The 18,233-nt window shown below is 46.9% G+C and overlaps 3 protein-coding genes and 1 non-coding gene across 4 annotated transcripts; 1 reads left to right on the plus strand and 3 right to left on the minus strand.

Annotated features, from left to right (window-relative positions):
• Positions 1-423: 423 nt before the first annotated feature.
• LOC127344258 (uncharacterized) lies at positions 424-5,100 on the plus strand. The gene is made up of 13 exons (XM_051370487.2): positions 424-612; positions 743-808; positions 1,275-1,340; positions 1,415-1,490; positions 2,178-2,255; positions 2,636-2,733; positions 2,972-3,045; positions 3,379-3,469; positions 3,538-3,695; positions 3,810-3,852; positions 4,007-4,072; positions 4,485-4,562; positions 4,657-5,100. The coding sequence occupies exons 1-13, from the start codon at positions 514-516 to the stop codon at positions 4,750-4,752; spliced, it is 1,089 nt and encodes a 362-aa protein (XP_051226447.1). The 5' UTR covers positions 424-513; the 3' UTR covers positions 4,753-5,100.
• A 1,287-nt stretch (positions 5,101-6,387) lies between these two features.
• TRNAL-UAG (transfer RNA leucine (anticodon UAG)) lies at positions 6,388-6,467 on the minus strand. Its single transcript has one exon. It is a non-coding gene; the product is annotated as a tRNA-Leu (tRNA).
• Positions 6,468-6,673: 206 nt separating this feature from the next.
• Positions 6,674-9,083, minus strand: LOC127344257 (bZIP transcription factor 12). Its single transcript, XM_051370486.2, has 4 exons — positions 8,277-9,083; positions 8,099-8,170; positions 7,900-7,929; positions 6,674-6,901 (listed from the first exon to the last, which is right to left on the minus strand). Exons 1-4 carry the CDS (start codon positions 8,835-8,837, stop codon positions 6,821-6,823), a joined length of 744 nt encoding a protein of 247 aa, XP_051226446.1. The 5' UTR covers positions 8,838-9,083; the 3' UTR covers positions 6,674-6,820.
• Positions 9,084-10,114: 1,031 nt separating this feature from the next.
• Positions 10,115-15,603, minus strand: LOC139838200 (uncharacterized). The gene is made up of 2 exons (XM_071827576.1): positions 15,327-15,603; positions 10,115-12,030 (listed from the first exon to the last, which is right to left on the minus strand). The coding sequence occupies exons 1-2, from the start codon at positions 15,601-15,603 to the stop codon at positions 10,115-10,117; spliced, it is 2,193 nt and encodes a 730-aa protein (XP_071683677.1).
• Between the last annotated feature and the right edge of the window lie 2,630 nt (positions 15,604-18,233).

Consider the following 18,233-nt stretch of genomic DNA (forward strand, 5'->3'; position numbering starts at 1 on the left):
CTGCTGCTGCCGATGTGCCTCCAGGAGGTGGTGCCGATGTGACTCCAGGAGCTGCCGATGGTGCTGATGGCGGTACTGCCTATGTTTGATGCCGACGGTTAGATCTGATGGTGAACTATGAACTGTGTCATTTGATTGTGTCATTTGATGTCTGCACTATAAACTATGCATGATTTGTTTGTGTTTTAAACGTTCAGCTTTGGTCGATCATATGCAAATCAATTTCATAAACCTTGTTTTTACGGGTTCGGAAACCCCAGGCGCAGAACATATTCTGTTTTTCGGTTTGGGTTTACGGGCTCTGTTCTGCGCCTGCCATTTTCCGGTCCGTAAACACGAATTCAGTGCACCGAACTCGTATTTTTCGGGTTCACTTTTTATGGGCTCTGTTAGCTCTAAGCGGAGACGCGTCATACAGAAAAGTCACGCTCACCCGTTAGCGGACAGTATCCAAACAGAGCAAAGGCTTCCGCCTAGGAAAAGGGGGAGAAGACATAGGCCGGCCGGCCGGCGATGCTGTCGGCGCGTAGCTTGCGGAAGGCGTCCGTCCCGCCGTCCCTGCTCTCCGACCCCTCGCCGGGCTGCCTCCAGCCCACCCGCCTCGCCGTCCATGTACGTACTACTCATACGCAGCACCTTATCCATTGCCTACACGCTTATCCTCTCGCACGCTCAGCGCATCTCCTCCAAAACCCTAAACCCCCGGCTTGAATCCTGACTTCTCCTCACCCCTCAATCCCAGGTTAATGGAGAAGGCGGCTCCTGCTCCGCCTACTTCGCTTCCGGCGGCCGCGTCTACAAGATTGAGGTGTCCCCCTCTCCCTCTCGCAGTCTCGCTTCACCTGAACTGTTGGGCAGTGTGACTGGTGCCTCTGTCCTGTTCCTTTGAAGCTTAATTTAGTGGAGTAGATTGCCTGTGAGTTGCTAGAGTAGTTCGGCGGATTTCGGGGTCATGTTGCCCATTTGAATCATGAGACTCTGCTTTTGAACTTGACAAAGAAGTTGGTGCCTCGGTGCCTGAATCTTGGTGCAGAGGCGGGTACAACAACAAATATTTCTTATCAAAATAATAGTAATTAGGAATGTGGCTATGTAAGGACATATCACACTTGTTCTTATTTTAGTTAGTGAAAATAGTAGTTCCTCTGATGCATAATAAGATCGGAGAGAGTAGAATTTGTCGTGTACGGGGTCACAATTGTTTGTATTACTGCAACACCAACTTCGTGATGTGGGTTCTCAAGTTGATTCAATTTCTCCTGGATCTTTGAAAGATATCCATGGAAGAGGAGATGCTTTCCAGAGGAAAACAGAGCCTGTTGATTCCTATCAATGCGCAGGTAATGCTCTCCCCTTTCTACATAATTATCAGATTTTGGTGGGTATCTACTCTCAAGTTCATTCTCATTGAAAGGTCATAAGCTCGTCAGTAGTGGACCGCTGCCCGCATCGCTCGGAGATTCAGAGTGTAGTTCTGGCAGAGGGTGAAGGTACGATCTTCAGTATTTTGTAATAATAATGTTGTGCCGTATATTATTTCTCAGAAGCACATGATCTAGTTGCGCTCTTGGCATAGGGAGCCATCAATGTGATAATCAGTATGCTTACCATCTGCTATTCCTCTGAGTTGGTGTATCCAACTTTACCTGCTGCAACTTTAGCATACAGGGAGCATGCATGGGATGTTTTAATTGTAATTTTCACCAATCATCACCTGTAGGCGCACATTGATTTTGAGCGATGTGCTTGAAGACTTGGTAATTTAGTTGGCTTTATCCTAGGTTTGTAAGTTGAACTCAGAGTTACAGTATGTGAGCATGATTTTTGAGTCGCTGTATGGTCACAGTATAGGCACTGAGTCATTTTTTTTCAAAATCACGGCGACTCGCGACTAAACATCGATTTATGGCGACTATACAACGACTTTGGTCGACTAATCACTGAGTCGCAGGGTTGGTGACTTACTCAAAAACCATGTATGTGAGATTTTTTTTTTTTTGAGGGAAACAAATATGCAGAAAGGTTCTATGCGCTGACACTAACCATGTATATTTCTGTTGTATCCTCTGCCGCATACCATGGGTGGCTATGGAGTTTATTCACTTCTTGTATTTTGTTAAAATATAATTGTGTATGTTCTCGAATTTATTTCATATGCATGTTTTGGGACGTTCCAGGTGATAGGTGCTTGATTCTGGGAACTGTCGACTCTTACGGTCACCTCATTGTATCCCATCTGGACACTGGGACTGATGGTAACTTTACTAGCTTATCTTTTTAGTGGATAGCATGGTTTGAATTCATAAACATATGTGGAAATTTTTAGTTCTATTGATATGTTTGATTATTAATGCAATAAGCTTCTTGAAACTGCTTCACATTTGCATTATACAACCCATTTTTATTCATGCCATGTTCTTGTTCCATCTGGTACTTGTTGATAATGCCACACTGTAAATCTTTATGTTCAAGCTTCATGAAGAGAAGCTTAATTTGTATTGTTTACCAGTAGTTCTCCAGGCAAACCCCACTCTAAGCTGCTCATATTCTTGAATTATCAATGCCGACAGAAAGTCATTGATAGTGTAGAAACGGAAGTGCAAAAAATGTATATGTCATTACTAAACTTGCCCAGACATTGACAGGGCGTCTTATTCAGTACCACCTCGTGATAGTGGCGTTGGAGAAGGGAGCTGGGCTGGGTTGTGTTTTAGTCCAACGCACCAATCCACGGTATGTTCATTGATTTTCGTATTACCTATATAAGCAACTGGTTGTCTTTGTTTGAATTTAATGTGGTGCATTCACTATTGACGTTTTATATTTATAGTACTCCGATCCGAATTAGATGCGTGGGAACTCGCCGCAACAACTACAACAAATATAACGGCGGCCGTGCAATGTAGCATCAAAATCAATGCCATTGCACTTTGAATGCCGCAAAATTCATACACTTTGATATTCTTATCAGGTAGCTGTTGCTCGTGAGTTGTGCAAGAGCATTGACATCTATGATCAAGACATTCATCTTCGCAGTTTACGTACGTAAGTTTCATCTTACCAGGGTTTTACTTTCATGACAGCTTATGTCGTCCATGTGGTTTTGTTAGCTCTAAAATCCTACATGTAATGCTAAGGTTACATGTACCTGTAAGAGCTGTTACTTGAAACAAAAAAACTAGAGATCCACATCGCTCCATGCACTGTTCTCATATGACCTTGTAAAATTCATACATTTGAAGGAGGCCTTGGCCGTGAAACAGACAGACCTGTTTTACTGGACCTGTAGGTTATGATTGAAGTATCCAAGTTATGATTGTTCCTGATATCGAGTAGCATCTGTGAGCTAAACTTTATTTTGTAAAACTGGACCTGTAGGTTATGGCACCCATCTTCAGTTACCTTTTTTCAATGCTTTCCTCAAGGGAGTGATAGTGGTTCAATGTTGGCAATTACTGAAGGTTCTCAGGTTAGACTTCAGGCTGCCCTTGTAACATTTACATTCCTAGTCTCTTTTCTCATGGTGGTTAATTACAGCTGAGCATCTGGGACTTAAGGATGCATAACAATGGTGGATGCGTACAGCGTGTTTCTGGTCCTGTTGGAGGCATTTTATACTCTGTTTGTAGTTCTGCCTCAGGACTGATTGCTGTCGGTGGAACTGATCGCGCCGTCACCATCTATGATCCTCGCAAGTTAGTTTTCTTATTTATTATTTTCGTTCTTTTAATTCAAGGATCTGACAAGCAATTATGTGGTACTGCAGTAGCCAGAGTAATTGAAAGTTAACTTTATGTTATTGTGTATAGGTGGTCGGCCTTATCAAGATGGGTAGGCTGCTCCAAGTATGAGGTTATTCTACTTTCTTCTGATGTTAATTTTTGTAGCTTGTACAAAGAATAAGAAATTGAATTTGTTAGTAAATGCACCATAAAGTGTGAAATGGTGATTAGGTGTTTCATGGTGCAATGGAGTTCTCATCTAATATATTCCCCTTCCTACCCAGATTACAGGTCTTTCATTTTCGTCAGTTGACCAATCGTTCATATATGTCCAAGGTGTTGATTATGAGGTATATGCATCTGACTCATTTCCCTTGGACCTTGCATTGTATCTCATACGTCTTTACTGCTCAGCACTTGTTGCTTGTCCAGTACTATAGGGTGAAGTTGTTTGACGGTTGGTAAAAGAACTCCTAGTTATAACAATAGAAACTGTGCTTAATTTGTGTTTCTAGAATTTCAGTGTCATTTGGCTAGTGTAGCAAATTCTGCTTCTGGACATGACATAAATAATTTACTATATTTTCTGAAAAGTTCGATTGCAGCAGTGAGCTTCTATCTGCATTGCCTGATGTTCATACTGGAAAGTTGCTAGTATTTAGGAAGAACTTCATTCATGATTCAGCTTAAGCAATGAGTTCCTACGTTACTATTGCATGTGTACGGAAATTGTAGGTTTTCTAAGATGTAATCTCGATGCAGATTACTTGTGGACATTGGAGCAAAAGTGAGCGCGCATTCTCATTTCGAGGTGATTCTAACTGGCTAGGCTTTTCAAAGGTATTCCCGAGCCCCTGACATAAACATATATCCATAAAAACATAACAAATGCACGCTGGAAATCACTGATGCGGGAATGTGATTCTGTCTGCAGTGTGCAGATACCGATGTGGTAGCTGGATGGTGCGAGTCTGGAAGTATCTTCGTTGCTGATGTTAGGCAGGATCTTCTCTCGGCAATTGGGTTTTAGGGTGACGAGAGCGTGCAAGCATCCAGCGGTTCTCCCCGTTCTTCGAGGTAGAGCATTTTTAGGAGTTAATAGGCCAGGCAGTGCTGGAAGCACTCTGCAACGCACTATGGCTGTGTTCTGCTTACGTGCTTAAATTTCCAGGTACAAGCTGTAGCATGTAGCTGTTCTTAGGCACATGGTATTGTGCCTTGGGGGTGAAAACGCCTTGTTGCTTATTGTATTATCAGAAATACCGTAGTGAGCTTTGCTTTGTTTTTGTTGTTACCACAAGCTGGGCAACCAGCGGTTTGGCTTTGGGCTCGAACCGTAACTTGGAAAATACCTGGTCTACGTAGACCCCTTCCATTAGGTGACACTGTGTAAACAAATCTCAAATGATCTCACAATTGCTTCCTTCTCTAGCTCATCCCTTTCTGGGCACTGCACATCTATAGAGATGACAAGTACTGTTCATCTCATTAGTTACACATTGATGACATTTTCAGCGGACCGACGTAAATAGTTTGGGGCTGTTCGTTTTGGTTCATGCGTTAAGAGGACACAAAAAAAACCCAGCCTAGCGGTCCGACGTAAAAGGATCATGGTTGTCTGCGTGTCCTCCCGTTTTCGCTCCAGGCCCACCCATCATTAATTCAGAAAAATAGTTAGGGTGGTTTTTATTAATACTAAGACAAAAATGATGCATCTTTATAGAGTGTTAATCTAAAATATGACGGACGTAACTACTCGGCGTTCGCCCGTCCTGCCATGGTCAGGACTACTCGCAGTCGAGCGGCCTCCTACAATCGGCGTGGCTAGAGGAGTCGATATCGTCGGAGGCCCGACGCGAGTGACATACCTTAGGCTCCTGCTACGCGCACGGCGCTGGAAACTAGCCGCAGCCACGATCTTCTACATGTTGCAGTCATGGTGCCCCTCCTCCCACCTCCGACGTATCTGGCCCTCCTCCATGTTGCATCGTAGCAAGCTTGATTCCTCGCCATCGCCTTCGCTACCTGCACCATCTCTGTGGCTACATGTTCCATCAAGGCTCACGCGTAGGGAATCAAGCGGCGGGAACAAGGTTGGAAGTTTATGCACAAGACATATCTCATCGGCATTAATGAAGGTGGAAAAAATTGTCAAACCGTTGGGTCTGATTCCTCGACCCAAACGGACAAGGAGGCGTTATCAACCGATTTTATGTCCACCGCTCGATCCAAACAAATCAAAACAGACACATTTGATGTTTAAAATCAGTCTTGCGCCGAAGATGCCTTAACGGCGAAGATATTTAGGGAGACAAAGGTAAATCAAAATGATTGAATAGGAAAAGACTCCATTAGTACTTCCGCCGTTCCTAAAAATATTGTTTAACTTCGTCTCAATACGAATGTACATAGACATATTTTAGTCATAGATAATCCAAATCTAAAAAAAGAATTAGAACCGAGGGACTACATGTTTGATGTTTCCTAGTTGAGGATATTTTAACGAGGCTCGACAGTACTGCAGGTTTTGGTCTGAGATGGACTTGTGCAATCGGGAGAAAAATAATTTGGTCGATGAGAAAGGAGAGCATCCTACACGGATTGGACAGGAATTATCGTGTGTGAAGCTTTTTCGTTAACGAAATATCGTGCTCTGTAAAAAATGTGACAGCTGTGGGATTTGAACCCACGCCCTTTCGGACCAGAGCCTAAATCTGGCGCCTTAGACCACTCGGCCAAACTGTCTTTGTGCTAATCATTATTCTGTTCTCTAATTACTTCCAGCATTCTGAGTGTAGCGTTTCAGTGCCCCCATCTTTTTTGTTTTGCTCTTCATCGCTTGGCATGTCGACCCCACAGTGCAAATAATAAGAAGACAAATTAGTATAGATGCTTCAGTATGCCTTTTTTTTTTGCTAGTGAACTCTCCCATTCTACACATTATGTCTCCGTTTAAGTTGTCACCTAAATATTTATGATATATGAATATATCCGTGAAGTTACAACAACTAAGTTAACACCAATAAATACAAGAATGACAGACAACTTATCAAAATCTATGTAACTGTAAGAGGACGGGTACTGAGGTTTGCTCATGTCTACCACTCCATTGAGTTTGTTCTTCTAAGATCTTGCGATGGTGTTTTCGAAATGATGACTGGAGTCACCTTTTCCTTGAGCTGCATGAAGTAAATAGATTTCTTCAGACAGCGAACGAATAAAAAACCATGAATAGGACATTTGTTTTTGTTTCTAGAGTTCTATACTAGTAACTAAAAACAGAAGTCCCCCCAACCATACCCTCCAAAATAACAAAAAATGAAGGCAATCAATCTGCAACACGAATTGGAAACGAACTATTTCTAAGCTAAGATGCAGATCACTCTATCCATACACAAGGCTATGATGTAAAATTAACCCCCTCTGTTTCAAACCTCTAGCGCTAGCAATAAATAAAAATACATAAGGCAAGACACGCATAATGCCTCAGTTTGACAAATGGTGATGCCACAGAAAGTGCTAAAGCAAAACTGCAGGCTATGACCATTTTAATATTTAATAACATGAGCTGTGCAACGTATCCATGTTGCGATTGGAAAGGGTCCAAACTAGCAAAGTAAAGAAAATGACACGGGACATAGATGATCTCACACTTGGCAGGGCCTTGTGTTGTGCCGATCGACTCTTCTGGACGTGTCAACATCGCATCTTACTTAATTGACAGGCCACTTAGTGGACAGCCAGTCAAGCACGTTAGCTCATTGGACTGCCAAATAGCCAAAGCAGATCGAACAGTCGAGACTCAACAGACAACAGAGCATGCTAATTTTATGCATTGACGGCAACATAGTAACACGATCATGTTCTGTAATGCGTAATTGTGTATTACTACATGCTGGCAGACAAAGACGGAAGTATGCAATAGAACATCGCAAAGCGCTGACGGAAAATCTAGAAACTTTCTGAAGGTTTCAGTTCGTCGAGTAATATTAGAGGTCATGGGATTCAAAACAAGACTAGTGAGCTTCATGCAGCAGTTATTCAAGATCCTAACTACCGAGGGAGGAAGGGCAATGCACTTCTAACACGAAAGGTTGCTTGCGCTGGTCTCAAACATTAGCATATGCAATTCTGATGACTCATGATATGGAATTAAAAGCAACGCTGGTAAAGGTACCTCTTTCAGCCGTTTCTGGGTTGCCTCCTCCTGGAACACACCAATATTTGCCATCAGAGTTTGCTAAGTTTAACCAAGGGGAACACGTATGCATAGAGATGAAGATGTAATGCAAGGTGTAGCCATTTAAGGTATCCTGAAGCAGTAAACACCACATTCAACCTGGCTGCAACCACGGCAGGGGATGTGGGAGCAATACCTGTTCTTTCGACAGGTTGGCGTTCTCCACTTCGAGCTGCGTGACCAAGGTCTCGAGCTCGGCTATATAGGCCTTCACGAACCAAAATGTTATTAGGATTTCATAATCAGAAGGTTGCATGATTAGGAGCTTGATATCAGAAGGATCGGTGACGAGCTTTTGTCATTGACCCACGCACCTGCTTTCTCTCCCGCGACCTCGCCGCCGACTCGCGGTTCTTGATCATCCGCTTCTGCCGCTGCATCGCGGCGCGGTCCATGGGGTCCATCAGCTGCCTCTTCTTCCCTCTCCCGCCGCCGCGCGCGGCCTCTTCTCCGTTCAGCTGGAACCCCAGCGCCACCTGCTCCTCCAACGCCGCGGACGGGCCGGGCATGGGCATCCCGACGGCGTCCAGCTTCCCCGCGCTCTCCCGCGCCAGGAAGTCCTCCAGCGTCATCTCCGCGGCCCCGCCAACGACGGCCTCCTCCCCTCCACTGCTCCCGCCGGTGATCTCCTTCCACACCTCGACCGCCGTCCGCGGCGCGGCGGTGTCGTGATGAGGCGCCGGTGGAACGGGCGACATCGGCCGGTCGGGCGCCGGCGTGGCGGGGATGTCGCCGTAGATGCCGCGGAGGAGCTCCTCCACGTTCATGGACCCCATCCCGCTCCCGCCGCCGGGCCTCCCCGCGGCCGCCGCGAAGCGCGCGAGGTCCGACGCCGTGTGCGCCGGCGACGACGACGACACCCTCGACGACGCCATGCGCTTGCCGCCCCCTCCTCGCGCGCCTAGGCCGGCACCGCTGCGCCTCCGGTTCCCCGTCGGAGGCTTCGGGAGGAGCTTGTAGTTGGTTGGTTGGCTGGCTGGTCAGAGGAGCTCGCTCAGGTTGATTCGAAACGTGGGGGGAAGGGAAGGCCGGCGTCGTGTGCTCTTCTCGTGGCTTCGGCTAGATTGTTACGGAACTGTGATTACTTTACTCCGCGGCTGAGTGACCGGATTGGTGGGAAGATGAGTTTATAGCCGTCGATTGCGTCGAATGATTGCGGGATTTAACCGTGTTTCGCGCGGTTTTCGGGGTTTGATTTGATCCCAGGACGGCCGTGCCGGGCGCCGGCAGCCCATTGGATTGATCCAACCTTTTTCTTTTTCTGACCTGGCCCAGTGGACAGTTGCAGTGGCAGGGTAAATAGGAAGAAGATAAGATGGGATCCCTTGCGGCCTCGTCCCACTGAACAACACTGTGGCTGGCTCGATGTATGATTGATTACATTAGGATTAGCATGTTGACTTGCCCGGTTGCGTGAAAGTTTGTGCCAACTCTTTTTGCAGGGTACTATTTTAAAATTGCTGGATTCTCCTTCCTTCGCTCAGCATACAATTTCTATCTTTTTATTAAATTGGTTTATCCTTTTTTTTTTTGGCTACGGTTTACAGGAACTTTCAACTGCAAATTGTGTTTTGCGCCATGCTTTTATTGCAAGAGTTTTCGCTACACGAGGTACATATCACAAAATTCTCAGAATTAGCTTAATTCTTAGTTTACTCATATATCACTAGATTGCATCGTGATTCATGCTAATTATGAGTTGCAACATGAGATACAACTGAATTTTTTCTAGATGCGCATGGGATTGCAACTAATATTTTTTATTATTTGCACATTGGTTACAAATTAGAAAAAATCCACATGCCATTTACATGTTTTGTTATCCGTGCTAGTCATGAGTTGTGGAATGAGTTGCAATTTAGATATGAGATACAATGACGTTACCTAACTGGGAATTAAGTTAATTCCCAGCCAATGTTTTTAAACTGAAGGCCTAAGCCCTGCTTTAAATTAATAAAGCTTCAACAGAACCATACATAGTCCGGATACATAACGAGCAAACGCTCCCACACCGCACAACACGAAACACATGTCCCCAGACCAACCCATAGCTAAAGTTCAAGATGACAACAACATAAGATAGAAACAAGGTTCAGCACAACAACCGGCACCATCCCCCTGGTGCAAGGTAGAAACAAGAAACAAGACAGCATCAGGTGCCCGTCGACGCCGCCAGGTCCGCATGCATCCGCCGAAGAGCATCCATCGCCGCATCCACGAGTCCTCTATCCTTCCACTTCACCAGCATCCGCCATTGCTGCATGTAGATGGTCATTTTGAACAAGGCATCAGCTGGTTTGCCAATAAGAACTCTTTCCATAGTTAGCTTATTACGGATATTCCATAAGGTCCAAGCTAACGCCGCGAAGGAGAACCAAACTACTCGTCTATACGGCCCGGTCAAACCATGAGAGATCGCAAGGAAATCGCCTGCCCCTGCAGGGTTCCAGGAGCAATGCAGGAGCTCCCTGACTCCCGCCCAAAGGAAGCATGCCAGTGGACATGTGAAGAAGATGTGATCACAGTCCTCAGGCTCACCACACAAAGAGCAAAGCCCGTTAGACGGGCCTCTCCGCTTGGCCACCTGCAAAGAGCAAGGCAGTTTACCCCAGAGGAGCTGCCACAGGAATACCCTTATCCTCGGTGGCACCCTCGTCCACCAGACCTCCCTGAAGTGCGTAACCGCCGCGCCCTGCGACAGCCGGCAGTACAGAGACTTAGCAGAGAAGAGACCTGAAGCCTCCAAGCGCCAAGAAACCACATCGTCATCATCGCTGGCCTGGGTGAAATCTAGCTCCCTCGTGAGATTGTCCCATTCCACCGACTCCGCGAGGGAAAAAGGACGCCTAAACCTCAAGCGCCACCCCGGGCCATCCCTGGCCCCCAACACCGTAATGAACGGTGAGTCACAACAGCTGAAAAGCACCGGATATCTGTCCCTGAGCGGAGCGGTGCCCAGCCACCAATCCAGCCAGAAGAACGTTCGTTTCCCGTTACGGACGCTATGCTTCGCGCCCAGTTTAAAATACCACTTAACTCTCTGGATCGAGTTCCAAAATTGCGATCCCTTGGTAGGCACCAGCGGCGAGAAGAGATCATGCTCCCCAAGGTACTTCGCTCTAATCAGATCAGCCCAAAGCCCATCTGCATTATGGTAGAGCTTCCAAACCCATTTAAGCATGAGCGCAATGTTCATATGCCTAGTGTTGAGGATACCCAAACCCCCAACCTCTTTTGGCCGGCACATCGTCGCCCAGTCAACCATGTGATATTTGCGCTTATCCCCCACCCCTTCCCAAAAGTAGCGGGAGCGCACCTTGTCAAAAGCCGCATGCGTTGAGTCAAAGAGCATAAACAAGCTCATAGCAAACAACGGAAGGCTTGACAGACACGAATTCGTCAGCTCCAGACGTCCCGCTGAAGCCAAAAAGATACCCTGCCAAGGATCCACCCGCTTGGCCACTTTCGCCGTCAAGAAATCCCAGTCCGAGGCGCGCAGAGTTTTGTTGCTCAAAGGTAGTCCCAGGTACTTAATGGGAAATCTCCCCAAACGGCAGTTAAGGAGCCGAGCCACCCGCTCCTGCTCCTGAGGTGTGGTCCCAACCACAACAACCTCGCTTTTAGCAAGGTTGATCTTAAGGCCGGACATCAGCTCAAAACTAATCAAAACGAGCTTTAGATTGGCAATACCCACATCTGACGGCTCAATCATCACCATAGTGTCGTCGGCATATTGCAAGTGAGTGACTCCCCCAGGAATCAAATGCCGCATCAGCCCCAAAATGTGTCCAGCCTCCTTAGCCCGCGACAGCATGGCCGCCAAGGCGTCGACCATGAAGTCAAAGAGGATGGGGGACAGCGGGTCTCCCTGCCTGACCCCACGCGCGTTTCGGAAGAAAGGGCCGATTTCCCCATTGACATTCACCGCCGTTTGGCCACCCGAGACCAGTTGCATCAAGCGGTGGATCATAGTGGCGGAGAACCCTTTCCGACCAAGAACCTCGCGTAGGAAATCCCAATCCACGCGGTCATAGGCCTTCTCAAAGTCAAGCTTGAGGAAGAGGCCCCCTAGCCAATGTAGAATTAGTCACTCCCTATAGTAAACTGAAACAAGTATGTGTGTTGAGGAGGGATCATCGACGGAGCTCCAACTAGATTGTTGGGCGGGCCATCGGTGGTGAAGCTAGAAAATCTAACTAATTGGGTTCACCACACTGCATAGTATTATAAATGGGTTCAAACTGGAAATTTGGAGCAAGTTAATGGAAAATACAAAGGGATTAGCATACTTTTATTGGGTTCAGCTGAACCCAATTCTTATGTGCTGGCTCCGTCCCTGCGGGCCATCCCAAAGAAGAGACCATTTTTTTTCTTCCATGGGTCAAATTTTCCCTCGCTTTTTCAGTGTTATGGCTGAGCTGGGAGGCCAACGACCCAGTTTGGCTTCAATAGATCTCCACTACTCGAAAGTATGTCTCCCAAACTCACCCTTTCATTTTATATTCCAGGGGCAAAGCGAAACAAGGAATCATTCTTGACTTCGGTTCACTCGGCTATATGTCATTTTACACTCTAACAACACCCTTTTAATATAGGTGGAACACGCTAGAAATAGAGGTACAAAATGAAATAAAACTCCCATTAAACTTAAAACCTTACTTTTTTTTGAGGGGAAAACCTTACTTTTCTAGCCACGTAGAAATACAACATCTTTGCATGTCAGGCGAAAGAACAAAAAGGGTGTGGCCAAATGGAGCTCGGGCTCCATGGAGCCTTTTTGTTTTTGGAAAACTAAAATAGAGTATTTCAGAATTTTTAGAAAAATCTTTTTAAAAAGCGAGTAGATTTTTTTTTCAAAACTTCAAAATATTATTTTCAAAAGTTTTAAACAGGGCCCATGGAGCTTGGGCTCCATTTGGGGTTCCGCCCAATGTTCCATCTTCTACTATGACCTTCCTGATTTCCTTGCTACAACATCATATGATAATGATATTCACAATCTTATAAACCGATTTTATGCTGCACGAGACAATTTGTCCTTTCCTATAGATGCTCAGATGAGCACACCAACATCGGTATCAGTCTGAGGTCTCCTGCCAACGAAGTGGCGCACTAGCCAGACACGGTCGCCTCGCCGGCAGCCACAATGGATCCTGCCTCCTTCCTACTGGCCCAATCATACGGCGAGTCGTCATCACGAGCACCTGGACGGCCACTAGAAGCGTCGCTCCACGCGGCACGTTGTGTATCGGCCACTAGGCAGCTTTTGCGCCGGCATCGTCTCTCTCGCAGCAGAGCAGCGGAGCGCCGGAGCGTCGTTGTCGTTGTCGTGACGGATACTGATGCGTCGCACTGATCTTGTCTGCTTCGATAACCTGCTAGGAAGTGACGGATCTCTAAAATTTGAAGATGATAACACAGCATTTCCAGCCTTCCAGATGTGAGCACGAAGCAATCGTTTCGCGTGAAGGCGTGGTTTCCTGAAAATAGGGTCAGCGTGGAAGTGAAGTAAATTCTCTGAAAAACGTTTCGTCCAGTCGTCCTGCTCTCCTCACGAGAGAAACACTCCGACGCGCCTCAACCCTAGCAGCCTCCAGTTTCATTCTCCTCCATAGATCGGTTTCTCCTTCTTCGATCGGTTTCGTTGGCGTTGGGAGAAGTGGGGAACCTGATCTATGCGTGGACTTTTCAATAAAAGTATTGTTTTCATTAGATTATGTTAGGATTTTGGTAGTCGCCTTCTTGTTGGTTTTCCCTCAATGGAGATGGCATCGTCTAATAAGTAATCTTCGGCCTTTTCTTCGGCGATGAGATCTTCTTTCCGGCGTCAATGGTGGTGTTGAACGATTACAATTTTCTAGGTATGGGCCTTCAGATCTTGCTTCACCGGATCGATTTTGGATCTTTTGTCGTCGTTGCCGCGAGGAGGATCATCCTCGCAGTTTTTGTCCCGGCTACTACGTCCTCGACAAGGGTGATTCGTACTCTCGGCTCACCATCGACGACGACAAAGCTAGTCGGTTGTTATTCCCTGACATACTGGTGTTGTTACTCTTGCCGATGCTGAATGACTGCTTTAATGGTTGCATGCGTGCCCGCAGCCTTGGTATTGCGGCTCAAAAAATTATGGGAGAACTCTCATCGGTATTTACATGTCTATGGTTCGTTATCTATTTTTGGTTGCCTTCAGAAGAGTACAAGATTTGTGTTCTCGAAGAAAAAAGAATTTGAAGACCTCAAAGATTTGCTACCATCTTTTAGACTTTATTTTGTAATCGTTGGAGTCAGTTTATGTATCTCTACCATGTACTATTTGTTACTATAAATATATGTGGTATTGATTGTAAAAAAGTAAATTCTCTCAAAACGTTTTTTTTGCGTCCAGAACTGTTCAAAAACAGTTTTTTGATTTGAGTCGAGGTTCTTTGGACTTGTTGCAGCTAAGGGCATGTTCAATGCAGGCGCTAAGAGTAAGAAGGCCGATAGGGAATTAAATCCTGGCCGTTTTGCTTGATTCCTGGCCGTTTTGCTAGAAAAATAGGTACAAAATTGGACTAGGAAGTGCCGACGCTTTAAGCAAAGTTTATAGGATAAAATGTCTGTTTTCATCATCCTCAACTTTGTGGAGTTTAAGAAACATTTGCTGCATTATGGTAGAGAGTGGATTATGTGACCGGGTGTATACGTGAGCACGCGTTCGTTACCGTTGGATGCATATCAGCACCGTTGGATCAACTAACATCCGTTAAACGTCCGTTTGTCCGTTTGTGCTGTTGTCACGTCCTCCTCCACAGCCCACACCACCGCGCTCACATCGTGTACAGAGATTAACATGACCAGCGCTAGCTCCCTCAAAAAAAAAAACATGAACAGTGCCAGACACCGGAGCGCCATGGCCAACACCTCGTCCTTGGATTCCATCCGTGACCAGCTAGCGCACGGTGATGCCGAGGCGGCGGAGGTAGATGAGCGCCCTTGATTTCCGCCGCCGCCCTTCCTAATCCCACCGCCGCCATGCCCCGCGAGATGTCGCCGCCTCGCCGGCCTGCAAGCCGCCGCACCCGCCGTTGACTTGTAGGTGGGTGGATAGAGGCGCTATTGCGGCCGCGCTGAAGAGGAAATTCAGCCGCGCCGATGGATAGAGCCCGTTCTCTCCAAATCCGTTCATGGCAGAGACGCTCGCGTCGATGTGCTGCGGTTGGTGGTAGCGTGAGCGCGTGGTGTTGTTGATGCTCACGCGGGCAGGATGCTGTAGGCCGCCGCGGTGACCGGTGAGTGGGATGGGGCGGCGGGGGAGATGGGGTTAGGTGGCACGATTCATCTTCCGCGTCGTGCTCCATGGCGAGTTCGATTTGTGAATCAACCGATCCCCAAATCGAGCGCCCATCTCTGCAACCACATCACCGCCGTCCGCTCCGGGGTCGCTGCACCCTCGTCCCCATCCACGGGGCTCGCCCACCGCGACGACGCCAGGCTCGCCTCGGCCGTGCGCTCTCTCCGCCGCGCCGAGAAGGATCTCGCGCGCCTCGCTGCGTCCGTACGAACCGCCCCCAAGTTGCCGACGATGCCGCCCGCATCCAGCAGCTCGCGGACGAAGCCGGCTGCACGCGCAAGGACTCCCTGATCCGCTCCCCGCTTCATCTGGGATGGATCTTGACCGCTCTGGAGGCTCTGGTGCGTCTATTCTTGGCTGGACGGGATCATGCATGGACGGGAGAGATGCAGGGGCATGCGTTGGTCGATGGAAGACTGAAGCTCTTCTTCTTCTTTTGATTAATCAGCCGTGTGTTCTCATCTTTTGATTTAACCTTCGGTTGTGCTCTTCTTCTTTTGATCCACTGTGTTCGTTTATTTTTTGGGACATGGAAGACTGAAGCTCGCGGAAGAAAATCTCGTTGGGGAGAGGATTAGGTGGGGGTGTGAGGACCGGTCAAAGAAATCTGGTGAAACAGTTTTTAAGTAGTAGTATATCACCTCACCGGGGACAAACGCCGTTAGACACATGTCGACTTCTTGGCGCGTGCTCACGTATACATCCGGTCACCAGGCTTCATCCGTATTATGGTATTAAGGCTAACAAATCTAGCCTCCAACATTTGAACTAAATAAGCTGCAGCAGTTTCATAATTAGGAGCAAGTTCTACAAGCGATTTATCCTCAATATCTTTATGCTTACTAACATGATTGAATTTTTTTTTTCAATGTTATCTCTCCCAATTATATAACTACTACCTACTGGTAGGTCCTTCAGATCGTACTTAGGGAACAACATAATGAACTAGAAACAAAATAAGAACTATAAAAGAAACTATTTTTTTGTGTTCTTTATATAATGAAGCAAAGAAGACAAAATAAAATAAACTAAGCAAAATTATAACAAAGTAAAGATATTGGAGATGAGAGACTCCCTTGCAGAAATCCTCTTTATCCCCGGCAATGACGCCAAAAAATCTTGATGGTGTGCAGTTGTCGTGGGAGTTGGCAATCTCTGTGGTGTAACTTTTCTTCAGTTCTCCGGCAACAGCGCCAGAAAATTAGCTTGATGAGCACATATTGCAAACCGTTGGGGAACCCCAAGAGGAAGGTATGATGAGCACAACAACAAGTTTTCCCTTAGTAAGAAACCAAGGTTTAATCGATCAGTAGGAGAAAGGCGTGACTTCTGAGCTGACTATTGGCAGGATGCACTATCGGCGTCAGCAACAACGTGGAACCTGACACAACAGAACCAAAATACTTTGCCCCAACTTACAGTGAGGTTGTAAATCTCACCGGTTTTGCTGAACACAAAGGATTAAACGTATCGAGTGGAAGGATATGTTTGCAGTAATTAAAGAGAACAGTGCTTGCAGTAAGTAAATAGAACATGATTGCAGTGGTTGAATTTATCAGTTTAAAGGAAAGGATCGGGATCCACAATTCACTAGAGGTGTCTCTCCATAAAGATAAATAACATGATGGGTGAACAAATTACAGCTGGATGATACGTCTCAAACGTATCTATAATTTCTTATGTTCCATGCTACTTTTATGATGATACTCACATGTTTTATACACATTATATGTCATTATTATGCATTTTCCGGCACTAACCTATTAACGAGATGCCGAAGAGCCAGTTGATGTTTTCTGCTATTTTTGGTTTCAGAAATCCTAGTAAGGAAATATTCTCGGAATTCGACGAAATCAACGCCCAGGGGCCTATTTTCACACGAAGCTTCCAGAAGACCTAGGGGGAGACGAAGTGGGGCCACGGGGCGCCGCCACACTAGGGCGGCGCGGCCTACAGGGGGGCCCGCGCGGCCCTGGCGTGTGGGGCCCCCGTGACTCCTCCGACTCTGCCCTTCCGCCTACTTAAAGTCTTCGTCGTGAAACCCCCAGTACCGAGAGCCACGATACGGAAAACCTTCCAGAGACGCCGCCGCCGCCAATCCCATCTCGGGGGATTCAGGAGATCGCCTCCGGCACCCTGCCGGAGAGGGGAATCATCTCCCGGAGGACTCTACACCGCCATGGTCGCCTCCGGATTGATGAGTGAGTAGTTCACCCCTGGACTATGGGTCCATAGCAGTAGCTAGATGGTTGTCTTCTCCTCATGTGCTTCATTATCGGATCTTGTGGGATTGAAAGAACATTTCCCGCCCGTTTGGGTTTTGTGTGTTTGACGTCAACACTATGTATATTTTTATGTATGTTGATGTAGACAGGTACAAGCTATCAAAAATTATGTTGGATCGGTGGATTGGTATAGCTGTTCTGAAGTTCTGCAGGTTTTCTATGTCTGGCGGAAGTTCCGGCCCTATCTGGCGGAAGTTCCGCCCTGGCTTGTTCAGCAGAAGCTTCTCAGCGCAGTTCTGGCTCAGCTCTTTTCTTCCTGACCGGAAGTTCCGGTGAAGTTGGCCGGAAGTTCCGCCCAGCGGAACTTCCGCCCAACTTCCGGGCAAGTTCCGGAATTCCGAGTTTGTGGCTCAGTATAGTCGAGTAAGGTTTTCGCAAGTTTCCGGAACTTGGCCGGAACATGGCCGGAACTTCCGGTCACCGGAAGTTCCGCCCAAGTTCCGCCCCTTCTTTTGTTTTGCAGGAAAATTATCGACGGCGGAAGTTCCGGTCGAAATGGCCGGTACTTAGGTGGAGCGGAACTTAGGCCATCTGGCCGGAACTTCCGGTGTAAGTGAAATTCGTCCCCAACGGTCAGATCTGAAAGCTCCACCCATATAAATAGATTTCTTCTCCAAAGGGACAGGTTGCTCAATCATTGCAAGAAAAATCTG

Source organism: Lolium perenne, chromosome 3 (genome assembly GCF_019359855.2).
Source record: "Lolium perenne isolate Kyuss_39 chromosome 3, Kyuss_2.0, whole genome shotgun sequence".
Classification (NCBI taxonomy): Eukaryota; Viridiplantae; Streptophyta; class Magnoliopsida; order Poales; family Poaceae; genus Lolium; species Lolium perenne.